This window comes from Myodes glareolus, chromosome 17, assembly GCF_982192425.1.
Source record: "Myodes glareolus chromosome 17, mMyoGla1.1, whole genome shotgun sequence".
NCBI classification, from domain to species: Eukaryota; Metazoa; Chordata; class Mammalia; order Rodentia; family Cricetidae; genus Myodes; species Myodes glareolus.
The window spans coordinates 2,313,223-2,333,079 of record NC_142042.1 but is presented as its reverse complement, the minus strand read 5'-3'; the positions used below and the strand labels follow the sequence as shown (position 1 = coordinate 2,333,079).

Here is a 19,857-nt window from a genome sequence, read left to right as displayed (position 1 = left end):
CCAGGGACTGGAGATACCAAGGACAGAACTCTCGAGACAGGCAAGATGGTCATTAGTGGATTGTAGCCAAAAATGCTGTAGAGGCTGAAATATGCAGGTCAGTGCACACACATATACACATAGGTGCACACATGCACACACAAATGGCACACACGCACAGAGTCACAATATAAGCAGATACACATACGGGCAACCACACAAACATATTCACATGCACATACATGCCTATACACACACACACACTTTACCCAGAACACAGGCCTGTGCCCACATGGACACACATTAACATGTCCCTGATCCCTGTAAAGAGCCTGTGCTTCTCACTTGGTTGTTTTGTGCCTATGATGACAGCATTCAGGGATCTTGCCCAACCTAAGTTCCCCAGTAATGACTGGGACAGATTGCTTATCGATAAGGGTTTTGAGATTGCTTACTGACACCTACCATGTCGAGTCAGGTACAACCTAGAGGGAGTCTGTGCAGCTCTCCTCTGCCCCTGAACCGCATAATCCCCATGTATGGTGTGAGAATAAGGGACACGGTTTTAAAGGAAAGTTGGTGCAGATCCTGGGATCAGCAGTCTGCAAGATGGGGGTTATAAACACACATTTTGTTACTAAAATTCTCTTCACAGCTTAAAAGATAAATAGAATTACTTAAATCTTTGAGAGGATCAGTGGTTTTTGTGTAAATTAGTAAGATATTAGTGTTTCTGATTTTCTTCCGTCATCCATAAATAAATTAACACTTTTCCCCACCCTGCCTAGGTTCCTTTCACCTCCAACAGCGAAAGGATTTTCTTCCTTTGTACAACCAATTGCCGACCCCCATTGCTAAAAGCAAGGGGAACTTTTTCTACATTTTAATCTTCCCTGTTGTTTCTATGTGGGGGGGGGGGGGGGACCTGTGCACACACATGTGTGTACGCATACATGTATGCACTTCTGTGCACACAGAAGCCAGAGGACAGACAGGTTTCTCCTCTGTTTGTTCTACATGTTTTGAGATAGGGTATTTTTCTGACCTCAAGTTCACCAATTAGGCTAGAGTCTCTGACAAGTCGCCTGCTGGACTACCCATCTCCAGCTTCACAGTGCTGGGTTATTGTCATGTGCTCTTATGCCTGGATTTTTATTCGGTTTGGGGAACCCAGACCTCCCTCTTTCATGGAAAGTACTTTATTAACAGCCATCTCCCAGGTCCACAGAAATAGTTTTAAAAGTTGATTTCTTGAAGCAAAAAGATGCAGAAGCAGAAAGACTGTGAATAACTGTGCTCACATTTATACAAATCACAACAAACCTGAATTTTAGGAAACACCCAAACATATAATTGGTAAAACAAACAAACAAAAACATCGGAAATATGGGCCTAGTTTATTTTTGTCAAATGTTTTCTCTCATGAACAGATCCTTGGGCACAACAAATGTGTCAAAGATAAACATCCTGGCTGGTGAATAAAGTCAGTAATTTCCTTACCTCACAGAGTATTTGGCCAGGCCTTACAGGAAGTGCATACAAGCAGGCTTATAGAGTTCATGTCATTGTCCGTACATGTTACACGAGGGTTTGTAACAACAGCTGCTTCCAGCCACAGTACGCTTGAACAGCAGGGATTTTAGGAGCAGAAAAGCTTACAGTGGATGTAGTTTACAAATCAGAAGCTCTTGCCAAACCAGAGAAGGACCTGTGCACATTTCATGCCCATCACCTCAGCACGAAGGAAGTTGACACAGTGGGATTTCAGGACCTGGAGTTAGAGGGTTCTCTCTACTTAGAAGGAGTTGGCATGAGTTGAGAGCCATTGAGCTGTTTTTTCCAGTTTGGTTGACACAGATTAAATTCTATTGGGTGCTTCCGCAACACAATTCTGACCTACTAGATGCAGATGCCCTAGCCAACGCACAAAACGGCATTAAGTACACCATTAATTTTATCAATATATTTATATCAATAAAAATTCTAATTAGGGCTTTATAATATTCTCAAGTTCCATGTTCACAATGACACTATAAAGTAGATGTTGACCTTGTCCTTAGGATGAAAGTGGCCATAGGAGGTCAAATGTTAACTGACGAGTGGGAGAGGTGGCTCAGTCGTGAAGTGCCTGTGAGCCTGAATCTGATGCTCGGCTTCAACACAAGAACTCAGGTACAATGGTCCTAGTACACATTTGTAACCCCGTACCGTGGGATGAAATCAGGACAAGGGTATCCTGAGCCTGCACGCCAACCTTACTCAGTTGGATAGCCCTAGGTTCAGTGATAGAAACTGCCTCAAAAAATTAACGTGAATTCTTGGCCAGGCTGAGCAAGAATTTGGGCTTCACCTGGGCTGCATAGGGATGTCCTTTGTTGAAATAATTGTTTAAAAAGAGGTTTTTTTTTTTTTTTTACCTGCTTCAGTGCTAGTCATAGTGCCCAGAGCTCTGTACATGTGGCACAAGCAGTGTAGCGGGGAGTTGGTTATGGCCCCAGCTCTTGGTTTTGTTTATTTAGTTTTTAGGACAGTGTCTTTCTATCTTGCTACAAGGTAGCACAGGTTGACCTTGTATTTGCTATGTACAGACTGACCTTATAATAATCCTGTCCTTTCTCCTGGATATTGGGCTGAGAGGTGCGTGCCGACAGACCCAGCCCTTTAAAGATAATTTTTAAATGTCCTTAAGTAAGGCACTCTAAGGTCACAGTTTTCTAATACCCGGAAAAGAAAATTTAAAATAGGTAAAGAAGTGAGTGGGTTTCCTACAGGCAATCTCCAGTGATTTTATTTCTCTACAGGAACTTACGATACAAATAGACCAGCAGAGGGACGGGTTCCATTATGTAGGCATACCACGAAGAGCAGAGCACATCACTCACACAGAGCCCTGGGTCACAAAGCTAATACAGTAGGACAGTACCATGAAACCCCCGGATCCTGAGGCGACAGATACCGACATGGGTTGTAATTCACATTGCCTCTGTAGACCGTCTCAAGCATTGTTAACCAAAAACCAATTAGAATATTAAAAATTCCCCTCACTGCCTGCGGGACCAACGGGACTGAGGCAGGGGGATGTCCTGTTATTTAGGATCCTCACCAACATTTGAAGTTTGAAATCTTTCCGATTTAGGATGCCATAAACCTTTGTCTGATTAAGTCATCTTTAAAGTGAGTGGGTTTGAGTCTTTCAACAGAGGTGCAGTCATGCACCCACATCTCTGATGGAGACACACAAGTCTCACTGTCATGAAGCCCCCCTCATGTGTCCCCTTCTAGGGTCAGTCAGCCTGCCCACCCCAGCACCTGACAGAAAATTAATGCTTTCAACATGATACTCTTCTAATTTCCAAATTCTAATGTGAGATTATATCATATGTAGTCCATTGAGTCTAGTTTCTTCAATTTAGTGAAGTATGTTTGTGATTCATCCATGGTATATGCGTGGATAATTTTATAGCTAAATGATAATGTGTTAGCTGGGAAAAGGAGGCAACATAGTTCCCTCAGTACCTACAGGTTGAAGGGTACTGGGGCTGTTTGTGCTGTTAGCAACCATGTTATTATTCATTCACATATAGTTTTGTTTAACTATTAAAGCTTTTGGTTGATACTGGAATGAAGGTATTAGATGATCTGTTAAGTGACAACCTTTCAAGGTGACTTCAACTCAATAGTGTAGAAGACTTCAATTGTCTGGGGCATTAGTCCTCTTGTCTGTTGTTTGAGTCTTTCAAAATCATTTGCGGTAGCATTTCTTTGTCCTTGACATTGTGATTTCAGAATGATTGGTTGTCCTAACATCTATTGATAAACCTAGTTACTATGTGATATGTGAATGCCATCTTTTATTTCAGAATGATTAATCATCATAACGTCTATTGATAAACCTAGTCAGTTACTATGTGATGTGTGAATACCATCAGATTTCTGAATGATTGATTTCAGAGTGATTGATTGGTCATCCTAATGTCTACTGATAAAACTAATTACTACCTATACATAAGTGCCATATTAATAAAAACCTACTCTAATATTTTATCCATTTCTTGGCTGGGTTGTGTTTCTATCGAGGCTTTAAAATTTTTATTTTAGGTTTTTAAAGATTGAGTTTTCTATACAGTTTTAATTAAAATATATTACATCACTTTCCTTTGCCTTTATGCTCCCAGACTTCGAAGGTTCCCTTCCCCAACTCCTCCTAAGACTTTCACTCTTAAATCAACAGCCTCTCTTTCTTTCATTATAGTCGTTACACATATAAATATGTATAAACATGTAAATATAATCTGCTTAATCCATTTTTGTTGCTTGTGTGAACATGGTATCAGGGCTGGTCACTCTGCATTGGGTAACCAAAAAACTGGGGCTCATTCCTAAAATAGACTATTCTCTCTCTCACCCAGGAGTAGTTTCCTATATTTCTTTGTTCAAGGTGAGACCCCACAGAATTTCATCTCTTCCGTGTTACCACATCCATCGCTATTGCCATTGTTCCAGCCCTGTTTATGCAGACAAGGACAGGATAAACTGCTTCAGAACAGACTTCCTGGTGTTATGGCTCTTACAATATCTTTCTTCTAAGATGCTCTCTGAGTCACATCTGCAGTAACTGTGGTGTAGATGTATCTGTTGGCGCTGAGCTAGATTATCTTGATCTCTGCATTCCATCCCGTTGAGGTTTTCTGTGATTGTCTCTATTTGCTGTAAAGAGAGGCTGCTTTAGTGAGGACTGGAAGTTACACTCACCTGTGAGGTAAAGATAAGAGCAACAGTGTAGTAAAGAAATATGCTGGTCCAAATTTATGCATGGTGTGTGTGTGTGTCACAAAGAAAGTTAAACCACTAGAGTTGACAATGCTCTAACCAAAAGCCACAGACTAACAAAACCCAAGTATCCGGCATGAAAAACGTCCATTTGAATACTTAGTCGGGTAGTTCAAGCGACTTCCAAAGTAATGTAGACAGTGTCTTTTCCCCTTGTTTGCCTTTCAGGTGTTGAGGAGGGTCCCCTATTGCTGAAGACACAGGACATGCATGCCTTTAGCTGAGTCTGACCTGAAAGCCTTCTTCCTGTTCCTGCAGTCTTGCTTTTATAGAGAAAGCTTAAAAAGTACTGTGTAAACAGCAAAGGGAGGGAAGGAGCCAATATTCCAGCTGCAATACCTATGAACCATAGCAGTGACCAGCATGGCAAGATATCTGGCAAAGAGAAAAAAGTGGTTCATGATGGTGGGAACTAGCAGCTGTCTAATAGGACTTGTGACCTACTCAATGGGAGGTAAATAATTCCTGGTACTGGAAACCTAGCTTGCCATCCAGGGCTAGTGAGGTCACGTAACTTACACAAGGCTCCACTTTGGCCATATTACTAAGCCTACATTATTTCTACTGAGTTCTGAAGGGTTTTTTTGTTCGTTTGGTTGGTTTGGTTTGGTTTGGTTTGGTTTGGTTTAGTTTGGTTTGTTTTTTTTGGGGGGGGGTTGTCTGTTTGTTTGGTTTTTGTTATTTTGTTTTGTTTTGTTTTGTTTTGAGACAGGATTTCTCTTTGTAGCTTTGGAGCCTGTCCTGGAACTTGCTCTGTAGACCAGGTTCACCCCAACTCATAGAGACCCACCTGCCTCTGCCTCCTGAGTGCTTGGATTAAAAGCTTAATCACCACCATCTGGCCTGAAGGTTTCTTATGTGACTTTTTATTTAACATATGTGAATACAAGTCCTGACATTTGTGATTTCTCTGACATTTGTCTGACATTGTGATTTACCAATGTTTTCTCTCCTATGTGGTTTGGATTATTAATCTAATTGAGTCCTCTCCAAAACAAGTTTTATTAATTGTGATGGAATTCAGATTATCAATATGTCTCAGGTGGATTATGCATTTAACGTTTATGTGAGATCTCTTTGTCCATCACAAAGACATAGTGATCTCCCTTCATTTTTTCCTAGTAGGTTCTCAGTCACAGTTCAATGGTGAATGCTCACTTTCTTTATGAAGTGGAATGTGAGTGGGTTTGGCGTAGACCTCTGTAACTGATCACAGGAGATGGGAAGCATTTATCCTTTGGTCATCTCATCCTGGGGAAGGGTTATTTATTCATAGAAGCCATCAACTCCAGAAAGCTCTGTTCCATTTTCTGAAATTTTCTTTACTTAAGTACTGAATTCTTTCAATGATTTATCTATATGAAAATACAAAATTTATTGTAGTGGTTGTTTTGTGGTGGTGGTGGTCATGGTGGTGGTGGTGGTGGTGGTATAGTGGATCACATTGTCTAAATTTTTCATTCAGATAATCCACAGTCTATTCACATAATTTTTTCTCAGTATTGTATTTGTTGTTAAATATTTATTCAAAGGCTTTCAGGCCTGTGTTCATGACTAGCATCTTATGTCATTTGTTGTGATGTTTCTATAAAAATATTTTCATATAATGAGTTAGAGAGTGGACCTCCAGGCTTTCAGAAAGAATTTCTGTAAGTTATGTATTACTTCTTTTGAAAACCTGAAGTCATTTAAGAGGAAATTTGGTTTCTTATGTTTGAAATCTGTTAAATATGCAGATTTCTATGTCCTCTTTGTCCTTCAAGAAGTCTATCATTTGATCTGGCCCATAAAGTCTACCAGCATCTGTTTGTTCAGGAGCAAACTTTCTTGGATCATCAGTGTTGTTTTCCTTCATAGTTAGTGATCATAACCTGACTGTCTTTCTCTTTATTCTCTGACAGTCTAGTCATGAATCATTTATTTCAGTGATCTTTTAAAGGATCAACTTTTTGTTTCATTGATTTTCTGCTGATTGTCCCTTTAAATTTTATTTATTACTTCTCATTATTTTCATTATTAAATCTGTTTTGCCTGGAAGTGTATCTGTTTTGTTGTTGTTTTAATTTGTAATTCACCATACTGACAGTGTATCTTGTCCTTGTGGGGTGGTGTTCCATTGTCATTGACTTGCACAGTTTCAGACAAACAATTGGGAGATTTTCCTATTTTTGTGTTCCTACAAAAAGACACAATCTTCTCTTTTCTCAGCTTTGAAGATTTCGTCCCAGTGACTATATTACACAGCACTTCATTAAAAATATATAGGATCTGTTGATTTCTCAAACTTTTTGACTGTGTAGGTTCATTCCCTTAGAACTTATGAGAATCCCTTCCCTAGGGAGATACAAACAATACCTACTTCTTCCTAAAGGTCTCAAAAATAACCCAAAGTAAGATTCCATCAATGTGGATTATGGCCTCCAGATAGCTGCACAGATGGAGCCCCCTCTTGTTTAACATCCTCAGCTTTTTAGCATAGCACTTCCCAAGTCCCAAAGGCCAAGTAAAAGCAGGAGGGGATGAACTTATGAATGACTGGGATGGACAAAGGGTCATAGTCTTCACTTCCGTAAGTGGGCGTCAGCGGTCATCAGGCCTCATGATGAGCTTTTACAAACAGACATTGCTGATTTGATGGACAGAATAACCTTCATGTTACTCCTGCTGCTTGATTTCTCCTCTCATTCCTCTCCTCAATAAGGCAATGAGGCTTCCATAGAGAAGAGTTCGCCTCCAGAAAGACAACTCTGTATGCCAAAGAATCCTAACCTGATGCTTTCTGTTGTCTAAAGTATGAAAGACTTGGTTTTCAGGTTTTGATCATTCATGGAGGGGTAAATAGTAAGCTGGTACACTTGATTATTGATCCTAAACACAGTAAGGAATGGAAATCCAGAAGTAGAATTTTAAAATCAGAATATTTAAATATATTAAGCACTCCTTTTCTTACAGATCTAATACTTCTCCCAGTTAGAATGCGAATTATTTTTGCAGAGTTTAAGTCCCTCTGGCCTATGATTTCTGCTTGAGATTCACCCCTGCCCACTCTCATGAAGCTGATATTCAGGCTTAATCCAGTTTCCAGTGCCTTGCTCAGGACAATTTCTTCTCATGATGATGACAAATAGCACCCTGCATTTATGTCAAAGTAGTGACTGTGCCCTGAGATTTCCCTCACCACTGTCTGGTAGACTATGAAAATGTCAAAAAAAAAAAAAAACCTGGAAAAGTTGAGCTTTTTATTTACTGGTTGTTTTATTTGCTTCTGAACCATGTTAGAATCATCTCGGGGGGTAACTTCCATAATTTCATCTTTCCTAATAACCCTTCTCTTATTGCACCTTCAAATTCCATTATTTCTTTGCTCAAACAACACTTCCCAGAAATTGTATTAACTGATATATTTTTAGTACATTCTCATAAAGGTTTTTGCTTCAAAAAGAATGTTCTCTTTGAATTCATTTTTTCCCCCGAAACCCACTTGTATTATTCGGAAGGATTAATGACCTCAGCAACTTCATAAATTACACCATGAGAACTTTTCTATCTCCTACTGTCTTTGAGAATTATAGAGAAAGTACAGTGTGGATGTGGAAGCGGGTTCCCAAGGTGTCATGAAAACTCTGCCAGAACATTGGCCACCAAGCATGCCAGTGCTTTAATCCAGAATGCCCTGGTTGATTTTCACAATATTTTTAATAACGATGTTAACATCTTTTAAAATGAAATGATAACTGCTCAGGACTTTCCATTTTCTTGTTTTCCCATGAAAACATAGTCAATAACTATAGCCCTAATTTGAGAAATGGAAGAGAGACATACAAGTATCCCCGGGGAAGGTGAAATAGGCAAGGTCTCCTGAGAAAATTGGGAGCGTGGAGGGGGCAGAAGGGTAGGGGAGACGGGGAAGAAAGAGAACATGAAAGAACAGGATGGTCGAGATGGGGGAAGGACAGAAAGGGAGAGCAAGGAAAGAGATATCTTGATTGAGGGAACCATTATGGGGCTTTGTGTGAAACCTGGAACCAGGGAAATTCCCAGGAATCCATAAGGATAACTCCAGTTAAGACAAAAGCAATAGTGGAGAAGCTGACTAAACTGACCTTCCCCTGTAATCAGATTGATGACTACCTTAATTGTTAGTATAGAACATTCATCCAGCAACTGATGGAAGCAGATGCAGAGATCCACAGCTAAGCGCTGAGCTGAGCTTCCAGAGACCAGTCCAAAAAAGGGACGAGTAATAATATGAGCAAAGGGGTCAAGACCATGGTGGGGATACCTGTAGAAACAGCTGACCTGAGCTAGTGGGAGCTCCCTGACTCTGGACTGACAGTAAGGGAGCCTGTATAGGACCAAACTAGACCCTCTGAATGTGGGTGGCAGAAGTGTGGTTGGCACAGTCTTAGCAGCCACTGTGGTAGAACCAGAATGTATCCCCGGTGCTTGAACTGGCTTTTTGAAGCTCATTTTTTGGGGGTGTGTGAGGGATACCTTGCTCAGATTAAATATATAGGGGAGTAATGTGGAATTCCCCTCGGTATGCTGTGAATACCATAGGTTAATAAGGAAACTGTTTTGAGCCTGTGATAGGGTAGAACAGAGTTAGATGTGGAAAACTAAACAAAATGCTGGAAGAAAGAAGGAAGAGTTAGTGAGAAGCCATGGAGCCACTTGAGACAGACGTGCTGAAACTTTGCTGGTAGGCCATGACCTCGTGGTGATACACAGATTAATGGAGATGGTTTAAATTGAGATGTAAAAGTTAGCCAATAAAAAGCTAGAGCTAATGGGCCAAACAGTGATTTAAATAACATAGTTTTCTGTGTGATTATTTTAGGTCTGAGCTGTCAGTCATCCAGAAAACAAACAAGCAGCCTCCAACAACAGGGGAGGGCTTTGGTTCTACTTCATAGTGATGTGTCAGACTTTGTTGACTCCCCATGGGAAGCCTTACAGTCTCTGGAGAGTGGCAGTAATGGTGGTGGGAGGGTGTGGAGAACAGGAGGAGGGAAGGAAGTAGAACTGGAATAGGTATGTAAGAGAAAAGATCATTTTTAAAAATAAACTAATTTTAAAAAAATAAAACAGAGACAGCCTTTTAATTTATGGATAAACAGTATAATACCATGAAAAATACACATGAAGTTTCTGAGAGTTAATTAAGCGGCGGTGAATGTTTCTTTGGCACACAGGCTCCAAGTGACCTTTGTTGAGTTGTGTTTCTCTATGCTACTTTTGCTTTTTAAGGATGCAATGTGGGTTGTGAAACTAGACAATAAATCAGAAAAGGCTCCTCTGAGTACCTTGCTAGTCTCTTTGGAGAACTGAGGTTGGGAAAGGCAGATGGTTGAATAGAACAAGAAAAGTCAGGGTGCTAACAAAGAAAGGCAGGCTGCGTGGAGGTTGGCCATGAGCATCCATCTTAGTCTTCTGTTCTTCATTTTCACTCATTCTTTGATAATTTAATGCAATGTATTTTGATCATATTTATCTTCTTAATTCCTCCCAGATCCATCTCTCCTTTCCCTAATCACCCAACTTGTGTCCCCTGCATATATTTGTTCTTTTGTTTTTAAACTATCAATACCAATTTGTGCTGCCCATATACTCTTGGATGTAGGGCCATCCAATGGAGATTCGCTCACCAGGGGTCACAATCATCAATGAAACCCAACTCTTCCTCTCCCAGCAGCTACCAGCTGCCAATATCTCCTGAGTTAGAGATGAGACTTTGTGTCTGCCGCTCCTTTCCACGCTGGCATTTTCTCTGGCTTGAGCTTGTGTAGGACTTGTGCATTCTCTAAGACTATTTCTCTCAAGTCATCCACTGCCTCTAGCTCTTAATGTCTTTCATGCCCCTCTATGCAATGGTCTCTGAGCCTTGTTGAGTAGTTGTGTGATATAGATGTTTCATGAATGAGGGCTCAGCATTCCATGGTCTGATGTTTTCATCACCTTGACCAGTTATAGATCCATGTCAGTCACCATCAACTGTAAAAAGAAGCTTCTCCAATGAAGGTTGAGAGATGCATTTATCTATGAGTATAATCTGATAAATCCTTAGGAATTGGTTTAAAACCATGTCCATTCGGCTGAATAATATAATTAGCTTCTCCCTTAGGGCCTATGACCTGTGTAGCCATAAGTTCTTGGTGCATGGTATGGGTTCCATCTTGTGAAACCGGACTTTGTTCCAATCAGAAGTGGTTGGTTACTCCATAATGCAACTGTTGCCTAACCTGCCAATCTAAACCCTACTGTGGCTCACAGGGCCCACAGCTATGTAAGACTGGTGATCTCTTTTCCAAGAGCACAAATAGCAAAGCACCTCGCAGCACTATGGGATGGTGTTTTCAGGAGAGCTCCAACTTGATTCTTTTCCGTGTCCTATGACTTAAAGACATAACAACTTCAGCTACCATTCAGATCTGGGGGGAAGCTAAGAGGATGGCAAGAGCCTATAGTATTTGATGGTCAACGGGATCTCACTGGCCAATAACAGCAAATGACATAGTCAATTTCTGGCACTGGGATTGCTATTTGTTAGGCAGAGGTTTCCAGTGGGGACCCTATTGACTGATAAATCATTCTATTAGTCTTATCAGAAAAGCAATGCTTCCAGACTTGTTTTGTTTCAAGGTTCTGTTTTTGTATTAGAAACTTTCAGGCCATCATATATGTGTGTATACATATGCAAACTCACAAACACACATACAAAAGGATGGGGAAGACTACCTTGTCCCTGAGAAGTAACTCCAATGACGGGTAAGCCTACAGTCCTATTAACAGATGGTTCACAAGATGTGTGTGTTGATTTAACTGCTGAGATGACAGGCGAGCAGAGCAGGGCTGCTCATTGCTGGTCTTTGTTGTAGTGTCTCCTGCTCAGCCTCCTAATTCTCACATCTATTAAAGACCATGATAAGGCAGAAGTCAATCCTTAAATACAATAACCCGTCAGTGAGGAAACAATCTCCATACTAAACTCTCTTGCATACCCAATGCTGTGTGTTATCATAAGAGATAATGTGTATTTTACACTCAGTGAGTGTCATGCAGTGATGGAAGTGATTTATTTGTCTTAGTCACTCCACAGAATGACCTGACAAGGCAAGCTTCATCGCTGTCCTCACACACTGTTCATGGGTTAACCAATAGTGAAGAATCCAGAGAGGAGTTACAAAGCTCAGGAACGATGGAACTGGGATATTAACCCACATCCCTGACTATACAGCGTGAGATGTTGTCTGTAAGAGACACTTCATGACCTCAAATATGAGGTTGGATAACAGGCAGTTGAGAAATAACTAATTCTTTATGGGCAAATGAACTATTCTAAAGATATTTTACAAATTCATGGGGGAGTGCCATTGAATTCTGGTGACTGTGAGACTCTAATGATAGATATATCTCTCCTCAAGAAACCCTGAACAAGTGTGATAAGTCTTTCTGAGAAAAGATTTTGGAAACTGTTTGAAGTTGTTCTGGAGATTGTTTGCTAACTACTGTTACATTACGATATTAAGTGTATTTAGAGAGCTATGAGTCAGGGGCTATTAGAAGAGACTTGAGAATTTCTTAGGGGTAAAGCTGGCGGAATAAGAAAGTCATGAGTCACTATATGGATGTTGGGAAATAAATCTGGCTCCTGTGCAGAGCAGCCAGTGTTCTTAACACTTAGTCATCTCTCCAGTCCTCTATCTGTTTATTTATTCATTCATTATTTAATTTATCTATTATTTAGACAAGTATGTCCCTATTTGGAAGAGATTATATGTTAAGTAAACCTTCTCCCCTACAGTCAGTTCTTATCTTCATCCCACAGTGAGGGGTTTAATGTCTTGCTTGTCTTTGTGATCTTACAAAGGACCGACAATAACTCTACAGGATTCGCTCTGAACTGGTCACTTTCTGTCATGTCAGGATGTCAATCAACATGACAGCTCTTTTGAAGATTCTTAACCTTCTGCTTGACGGTGAAAGTGAAGTGGGGAGTTCTTCAAATGTGGATTTTTAGTGCACAGGACTTAATTCTCAGTTGCTGTTATAAGGACTGGTTGAATAGATGTTTGTCAAGTACGTGCCACATGGAATGACATGACAGCACACAGAATGAGCAGAATAGGAGCTTCACTGGTGGGACGGGAGGCACCAGGACCAGGGGACTAGTATTGCACCCGGCCAGTAGGTTGAGCTGAATTATATTGATGAACTGAAATGTCCTCTACAATGCTTATATCTTGAAAAACATAGCTCTTAATTTTCCAATCTGGAATTCAGTTCTGGAAAGATCAGCCCTAGAACTGAGCTAAGGTGAGTTCAGAAAGGCCATCTTACCCATGTAAGGCAGATGCCCTGTACCTATCTTTCATGGCATGAAGATTAGGAGCAACATCAGATTTAAAGAGTGGTACACAGCAGAAAAAAAATAATGACATCTTGCAATTTGCAGGCAATTGGATGGAGGGAGCTACAAAACATCATATTGAGTGAGGTAACCCAGACCCAGAAAGACAATTACCACATGTACTCACACATAAGTGGTTTTTAAACATAAAGCAAAGAAAACCAACCTACAAGTCACAATCCCAGAGAACCTAGACAACAATAAAGACCTTAAGAGAGACATACATAGATCTAATCTACATGGGAAGTAGAAAAAGGACAAGATCTCCTGAGTAAATTGGGAGCATGGGGACCTTGGGAGAGGGCTGAAAGGGAGGGGAGTGGCAGGGAGGGGAGCAGAGAAAAATGTAGAGCTCAATAAAACCAATAAAAAAAATAATAAAGTTCCAGTAGTCAGGTGGGAATCTCACGATGCCCCAGTGGTATGTTTTCCTCCTGGAAGCCACCAATATGTTGGGGTCCCTTGACTGGGGGCTAACTGTAGCATCCACTCACTGGCTGCTGTCAGCTCAGATCTCACTCTGTGGCAGGTTGGAGAAAGATCTCCAACTCCAAGGTGATTCTGTAGACTGTGTCATCCATGCCCGTGCCAGGGACATACACACAGTAGGTTTGAGTGGCATCTCTAGAGCCAGCTCATGAAATGGTGGCATTTCCACACACAGCATCCTATATTTCTTCTCACAGCTTGTAATACGTATTATGAACCTGCTGCTTCTCACATTTCATTATATTTATTGATCTTGGTATGTTTTGTTTTTTTAAAAAAAAAACTATAATGCTATCTTCTCCTGGGACGGAGATGAGCTCAAAAGATATACCGTTCCATGAGAATTTACACAGTGATAGTAGTTAATGACGAAGCGAGGGACGTTCTCTTCAGTGGCACAGCCCCTGATACGTGCACATGCTGCTGTAAGCAAACCGCCGCTTGCACTCCTATAAACAACCCCACTGAAGGGCACTAGGTCACACAGAGCATGAAAGCAGAGGAGAGGCTATCTGGAAAAGAGGAAGGAGACATATAGGGATGGCAGAGGGGCAAGTAAGGATAACAGGATGAATGTGATCAAAATATATCAAATACATGTAAAAAAGCATGTGGAGGAATCTCATTATCATGTATAATTGATATATGCTAATAAAACCATTAAAATGAAAATCAAAGGTCTGTTGCGTTTATTCCTAACCTTCAACACTTTAAAGGCTAGTGTTCTTATTTCTGCTATGGTTAAGCAGCAAAAACCAAAGAGCATGTGTGTATAGACTCCATGTTTAATTGCTTGGTTAATGAGTGCATGAACCTTGGCCATTCGTGTAGGTGGTGATGTGTGCCTGGTGTGGATGAGGATTCATCTTCCAAGTTTCAGTTGTTTTGACAGAGTGGAGTTGGGAGATTAGGACAGAAAAGGAGCCATGGGAAAGGGCACTGTGTCCTTGCACAGAGTGAGTGACAAGGCTACAGCCTTCATGACAAACGCTCACCATGCCTGGATTTCAGCAGTTTGGGTTGTGAAGTTAACTACTGCTTTTTAATCTTACCTCCTCAAATAGTTTGTCAGCCAACCAACCATCTCAGCGGTTTAAGCCTCACCTTCTGCCAATTGAGAGCAACCTGATAAACAGAGGAAGAGTTGTGTTTATTCAAAATACTCCTTTCTCTTCTAGGCGGTCGTGATCATTCGGAGGGCACACTGATGGCAAATACTGCCCTGGGCAAAACCCACAGGGGGATACGTTAATTGACATGCATTCCAGATTTGAAAGGCTGTAACTGAATTTCCTTAGATTTATGGAAAGTGAATCCCATTAACTTTCTTACTTCTGGATCATTGTGTTTCTGAAAGGATGGCAAAATGACAACAAAGGCAGCCTTGACTTTGGGAAACGCTGTTTAGTGGGAGAGATCCTTGATTGCCAACCTCGTCTGTGGGCACTGAAACGTGAATGTATTTCACAACCAGCTCAAGAACAGGGAGGGAGGACTCCCACTTTAAGCAGCACAGCTTCTCTGGTGAGACTCTTAACTGTCAGGACCCTGGCTGCCCAATGACTCTGCTTTTGTTTGAGTACAGATCCTTTTACTGAAGAAAGGAGTCTTGATTTCTAATCTCACTAACTTGGGAATATTCCTCCATCTGTGATTATGACTTTATATTGTTAATCGACTGTTATTTTTAGCCACACAGAATGTTTTCCCCCAGAATAATAAAAAATAAAGATAATTTGGTTTGTTTGTGTAACCACTTAACTCTTAGCTGAAAGTCATTAAGATTTTTTTCCTGGGATTCATTGAATGATTTGCATATAGCATTTACAGGGTGACTTGCTCGGGAGCGTTGGCAATTTTGGATGGGGGAGCTTGGCACTGGCATTATAGGCCTGCGTATTTTCATCGAACCATCTGGCAGGAAACCACGAGTGGAGAGAAGGCTCCCCCAGAGAAAAGTAATGTGAAGTTAGGTGAAGTGTCCTGCTGCGATTTTACACTGTACGAATGTGAGTCGGCATACACCGAGCCCCATTGGTGAATTCCGTCCACACTGCAAGAACATGGTTCAGGACCATGCCGTGTGAGGAGCTTGGAGGCTACCACTGATTCAGGAGAACTCGTGGTCACCCTATTCTAGGGCCCCTTGATCTGCTGTTGCTTCCCCCACCATCCCCTTCGGAATTGTCGGATTAGCAATGTCTAGTAGGCTAAGGTTGTTGCTTCCTTTGATTAAGCCTGTGGCAGCAACAATTAAATGTGCCGTCTCTTTTCTGTTATTGTTGTTGTAGCAAAACCATTTGAGAACGGACAGTATTTGGACATTTATGGCATCACCAGGGACCAGGCTGGGGAGTACGAGTGCAGCGCCCAGAACGACGTCTCGTTCCCCGACGTGAAGAAAGTCAGAGTGGTCGTGAACTGTAAGTCTCTCCCGCTTATCGCCACAGCTATTGGGGAATGTCTGGGACTGCTGGGACTGCTTTACTTCACAGTGTCCTCCTGGTGACTGTCCTTACCTAGGCCAGACATCCGCGCAGAAATAGCCTCAGCAGATCCCAGCCATATTTTGGAGGCTGTGCAGACTGCAGTCGTCCAAAGTTGTCTTCCCTCTAAGTGGCCTCACTCTTGTCTCTAAAGCACTGTACACACATGCTGTGCCCTCCTCCTGGCTCTCACTTGCTGGACACCAGTCCTGAGCTCCAGGGTCCAGTTCTTGAGCTGACCTGGTAGGCACAGGGAGGAAGCCTTTCACACAAAGACAAGAGTAGGGTGGTAAGGCTGGGTCAGGTGGAGATGGAATTCTATTTTGCTTGGAAATACTGGGAAAATTGACAAATCATTCTCCCACAAATGCTATCATTGTGAAGGTAAGCATGAACAGGATGTACACAGTCACCAACACTGTGACACCACATGCTTTTTCAAAATGAAAAAATAAAACCAACAGCTGTCAGTACTCTTGACCTGTGTGTAAAGCTGTCTTTTCTTCTCCACAATAAACCCTAAGTCTTTCTTTCAGGTTTGTTTCTATTTAATTTTTCAAAGAAAGTACTTTGAGGATAAGAGTTTCTTAACCAAAATACACACAAGGTTTATCTTCTATCTGTTTTTCCTCCATTTATGTACTTTTCTATATATGACCATTGGTAATGTCTGTGTAGCATTGCCAATCAGATCACATGGAAGTGTTCTAAATGTATCAATAAACACTAATGCCAACCAGCAGTTACTTTATATGAACAAGACTCTTTCAGTCTCGTGAAGCCAACAGTAACTCTCAAGCACTCCTGGCATCGAGCTGCCTGCCAGAACAGACCGCTGTCATTAGCCAGCATTTGTCAGCCGCTAATCTGCACGCTTTGGGTGAAATACCTCACTGAGACAGAGCAAGTGAGCACCATGCTTGACCAGGAGGCAGTTTCTGGAGGAAATGTTCAGAATTCTGTGAGGAGAAAAAGCAGAGCCACTCGAGCAGGCCTTGAGAAGCTCCCAGCTCCCAGCAGCACCTCACCCCAGCTGAATCAGCATCCCATGGCTGTTGCATGGAGGTCAGCTGTTTGACAAGTTCCCAGATTCTTGAGACTCTTATTACAGAAGATTCCCACTGATTTTCAGTACTTTTATTGCAGAGAGTTGCTGTTTAATCCCTCTGAAATCCAGGAGTAGAGGACAACAAACCAGACAAGAGATCCTGGTGATTAAGTCATCAGCTGTATTTGCTGATTTGATTTTTACAGGGTTGGGATGAAAGAAGCAAGCAAGGAGTGAACACTAAGAAATGAAAATACAGTCAAACCTGTCAGCAAATAAACGCTGAGCCCTCGATGCATCCTCTGGTCCACTGGGTCTCTGATGAGGATGTGGAAGGCCCGTGACTATGTGGAGTAGGGTGATCCCATCCCCCGGGATAATCTCCTCCTTTCTCCTCACACGGTCCTGTCTGTCCCACTCTAACTCCAGTTCATTGTGACTCAACTCTTCTATTCTTCTCTGTATTTTCCTAGACGAATAGAAACTTTAGGCCTAGAGAGAAACTAAACTATGTTACCCTCTAAAAGTCTGTGTGGGGACAAGGATCCAGTCCATGCAAAAGAGCAGATACGAGTACTCAGGAGTCACAACCCAGACTGAGGCTGTTTGACAGCTTCAAGGGTGCTGGAGGAAGCAGAAACCAAAGCCACTTTCTTCCCCACCACACTATGATAGCAGGAGTATTGACAGTGCGTGACATTTGCCCTGGTTCTGGTAACCACCACTAATTTGAAGACTGGGTTATTACTAAGCACACTGCACTTCATGGCAATGGATTTGGGACACAGGATTGATCACAGGTCACCGAAAAAAACCCTCCCATGCGCCAGGAGTCATGTCCTTATTACACCAGAGTGCAAGCAGGTCTGCCCTTCACGAGACAGAGACAGCAGCACTGTCTCCAGATTATATGGCTACAGGAAGTATACTGTAAACCAGCATTCTGTTCTAATGCATTAAGAAGTGACAAGGCCATGAAAAGCCGTCTTCCTGTGCACAAGGTGGAAGTGGGAGAATTTGTGCAAAAATCCATGGGTTCAAGGAAGCTGAGCAGTGTGTGAAGGATCTCGGGACAGCTAGGAAAAATTAAAAACCTTTGATCCCATAAAAAAATCCCATCAGGATGGAAAAACAGAACCGGGAAGAAAGATGGGGAACTTTTTTTTTAATTAGTAACAAAAATTCCTTTTAAAATAGCTAATTTCACACTGATTTATAAGTCGACTTTTTACTAAGAAAATACTTTTTTCCTTTCACCTTGGAGCACAACTGACAGGATTCCTTTTAACATATATTTTTTATTGATTTACAAAGCAATTAAATATAAAGTAAACTAAATTTCCATGTGACTTGTTCATGCATCCTTAGTTTTGGTTAACTCTGCTTAGGCCCCTCAGCATCATTCCATCTCCCATTGCTTAAGGCATCATTTTCCCCTAACGCTTTTTACCATCTTCTGACAATCCAGTAAAACACACAAATATAAAGAACTGAAGGTAAGATCCACGGATATGAGAGAATATGGGACATTTATTTTCTGCTTTCAGCGTTTACCTAAAAAAGCATTTTTTTCCTTATCACTTATAAATAAAATCCCATTGTGTATCTGAGCTACATTTTCATAATCCACTCATGGATCTCAAGTCTGATTCCATGCCCTTGCTGTTGTGAACGGAGCAGCAGTGAACATGGATTAGTAAGTGGCTCTCACATTAGACAAAGAATACTTGGGCCTGGGCCAATGTGTGGGGTGGCTGCGTCACAGGTCAACCTGTTTTCAGCTTTTGAGGGGCTTCTGCACCAAATTCCACAGCAGAGACAGGAAACGGTTTGCATGCATGGGAGTGTGGATAGGGATCCTCTTTCCTGTATCCTTGCTGTCTTTGTGAAGTTTGATCTTTTAGCTCTCTCTAAATCATAGTTTCAGTCGCTCAAACGTTTGCAGACGTCCCATAAACAAGATGCTTCACCTCAGTTTGGTTGAATTTCACTATTTTCCGAGCCAGCATTGCACAGATCTGTGTACCGTCTGAGGTGCAGGTGTGTGCAGTATCATATGTGCACTGTGTCTCTTGGTTGTGATAAAATTTCAAAGTAGTAATCTCGTGAAATTGTCCCTTCCAATGCCAAGGCCGGAAAGCTGCCTGTGGATTTTACTGAGCTGACTTCACACAGGAAAGCAGCCAAAGCCGCCCATTTCACAAAATCGCAGACCCAGCAGGGCTGTATGGCAGGCAGACATAGAAACACACACTCCTGATAAGAGGCAGATGCCCCTAGAAGCATGGGCAACAGGCGCCCTCTCATGCATGATTGTTCACACACATTGGCCATGCGGGAGGAGTTCTGTATACACACATTAAAGCACATGCACATGCGGTGACACCCTGGACACACACATACTGCACGTGTACACTGAACACCACTGGGGAGGCAGGAAGAGTGGAGACACTGTTAACCTAGGTGTAGCTAGTGAGTTTCTATGTGGACAGATTTGTTTTCTTATTGGCATTTGCATTCCATTCTCACTGACAGCTTAACAAGTTCAAGGCCCATGTTTACTAATTATTACGTAGTAGCAGACTGAATTTCAGAAAGCCCATGGGTTGACCTCA

At 41.7% G+C, this 19,857-nt stretch overlaps 1 protein-coding gene across 1 annotated transcript in view; it reads left to right on the top strand.

Annotated features, from left to right (window-relative positions):
• Window positions 1–19,857, top strand: part of Negr1 (neuronal growth regulator 1) — a 704,443-nt gene that overhangs the window by 463,842 nt on the left and 220,744 nt on the right. Inside the window, exon 4 of the mRNA XM_048453517.3 lies at window positions 16,000–16,131. Within this exon, the coding sequence (XP_048309474.2) occupies window positions 16,000–16,131 (132 nt within the window). The remainder of the gene's footprint in view (window positions 1–15,999; window positions 16,132–19,857) is intronic.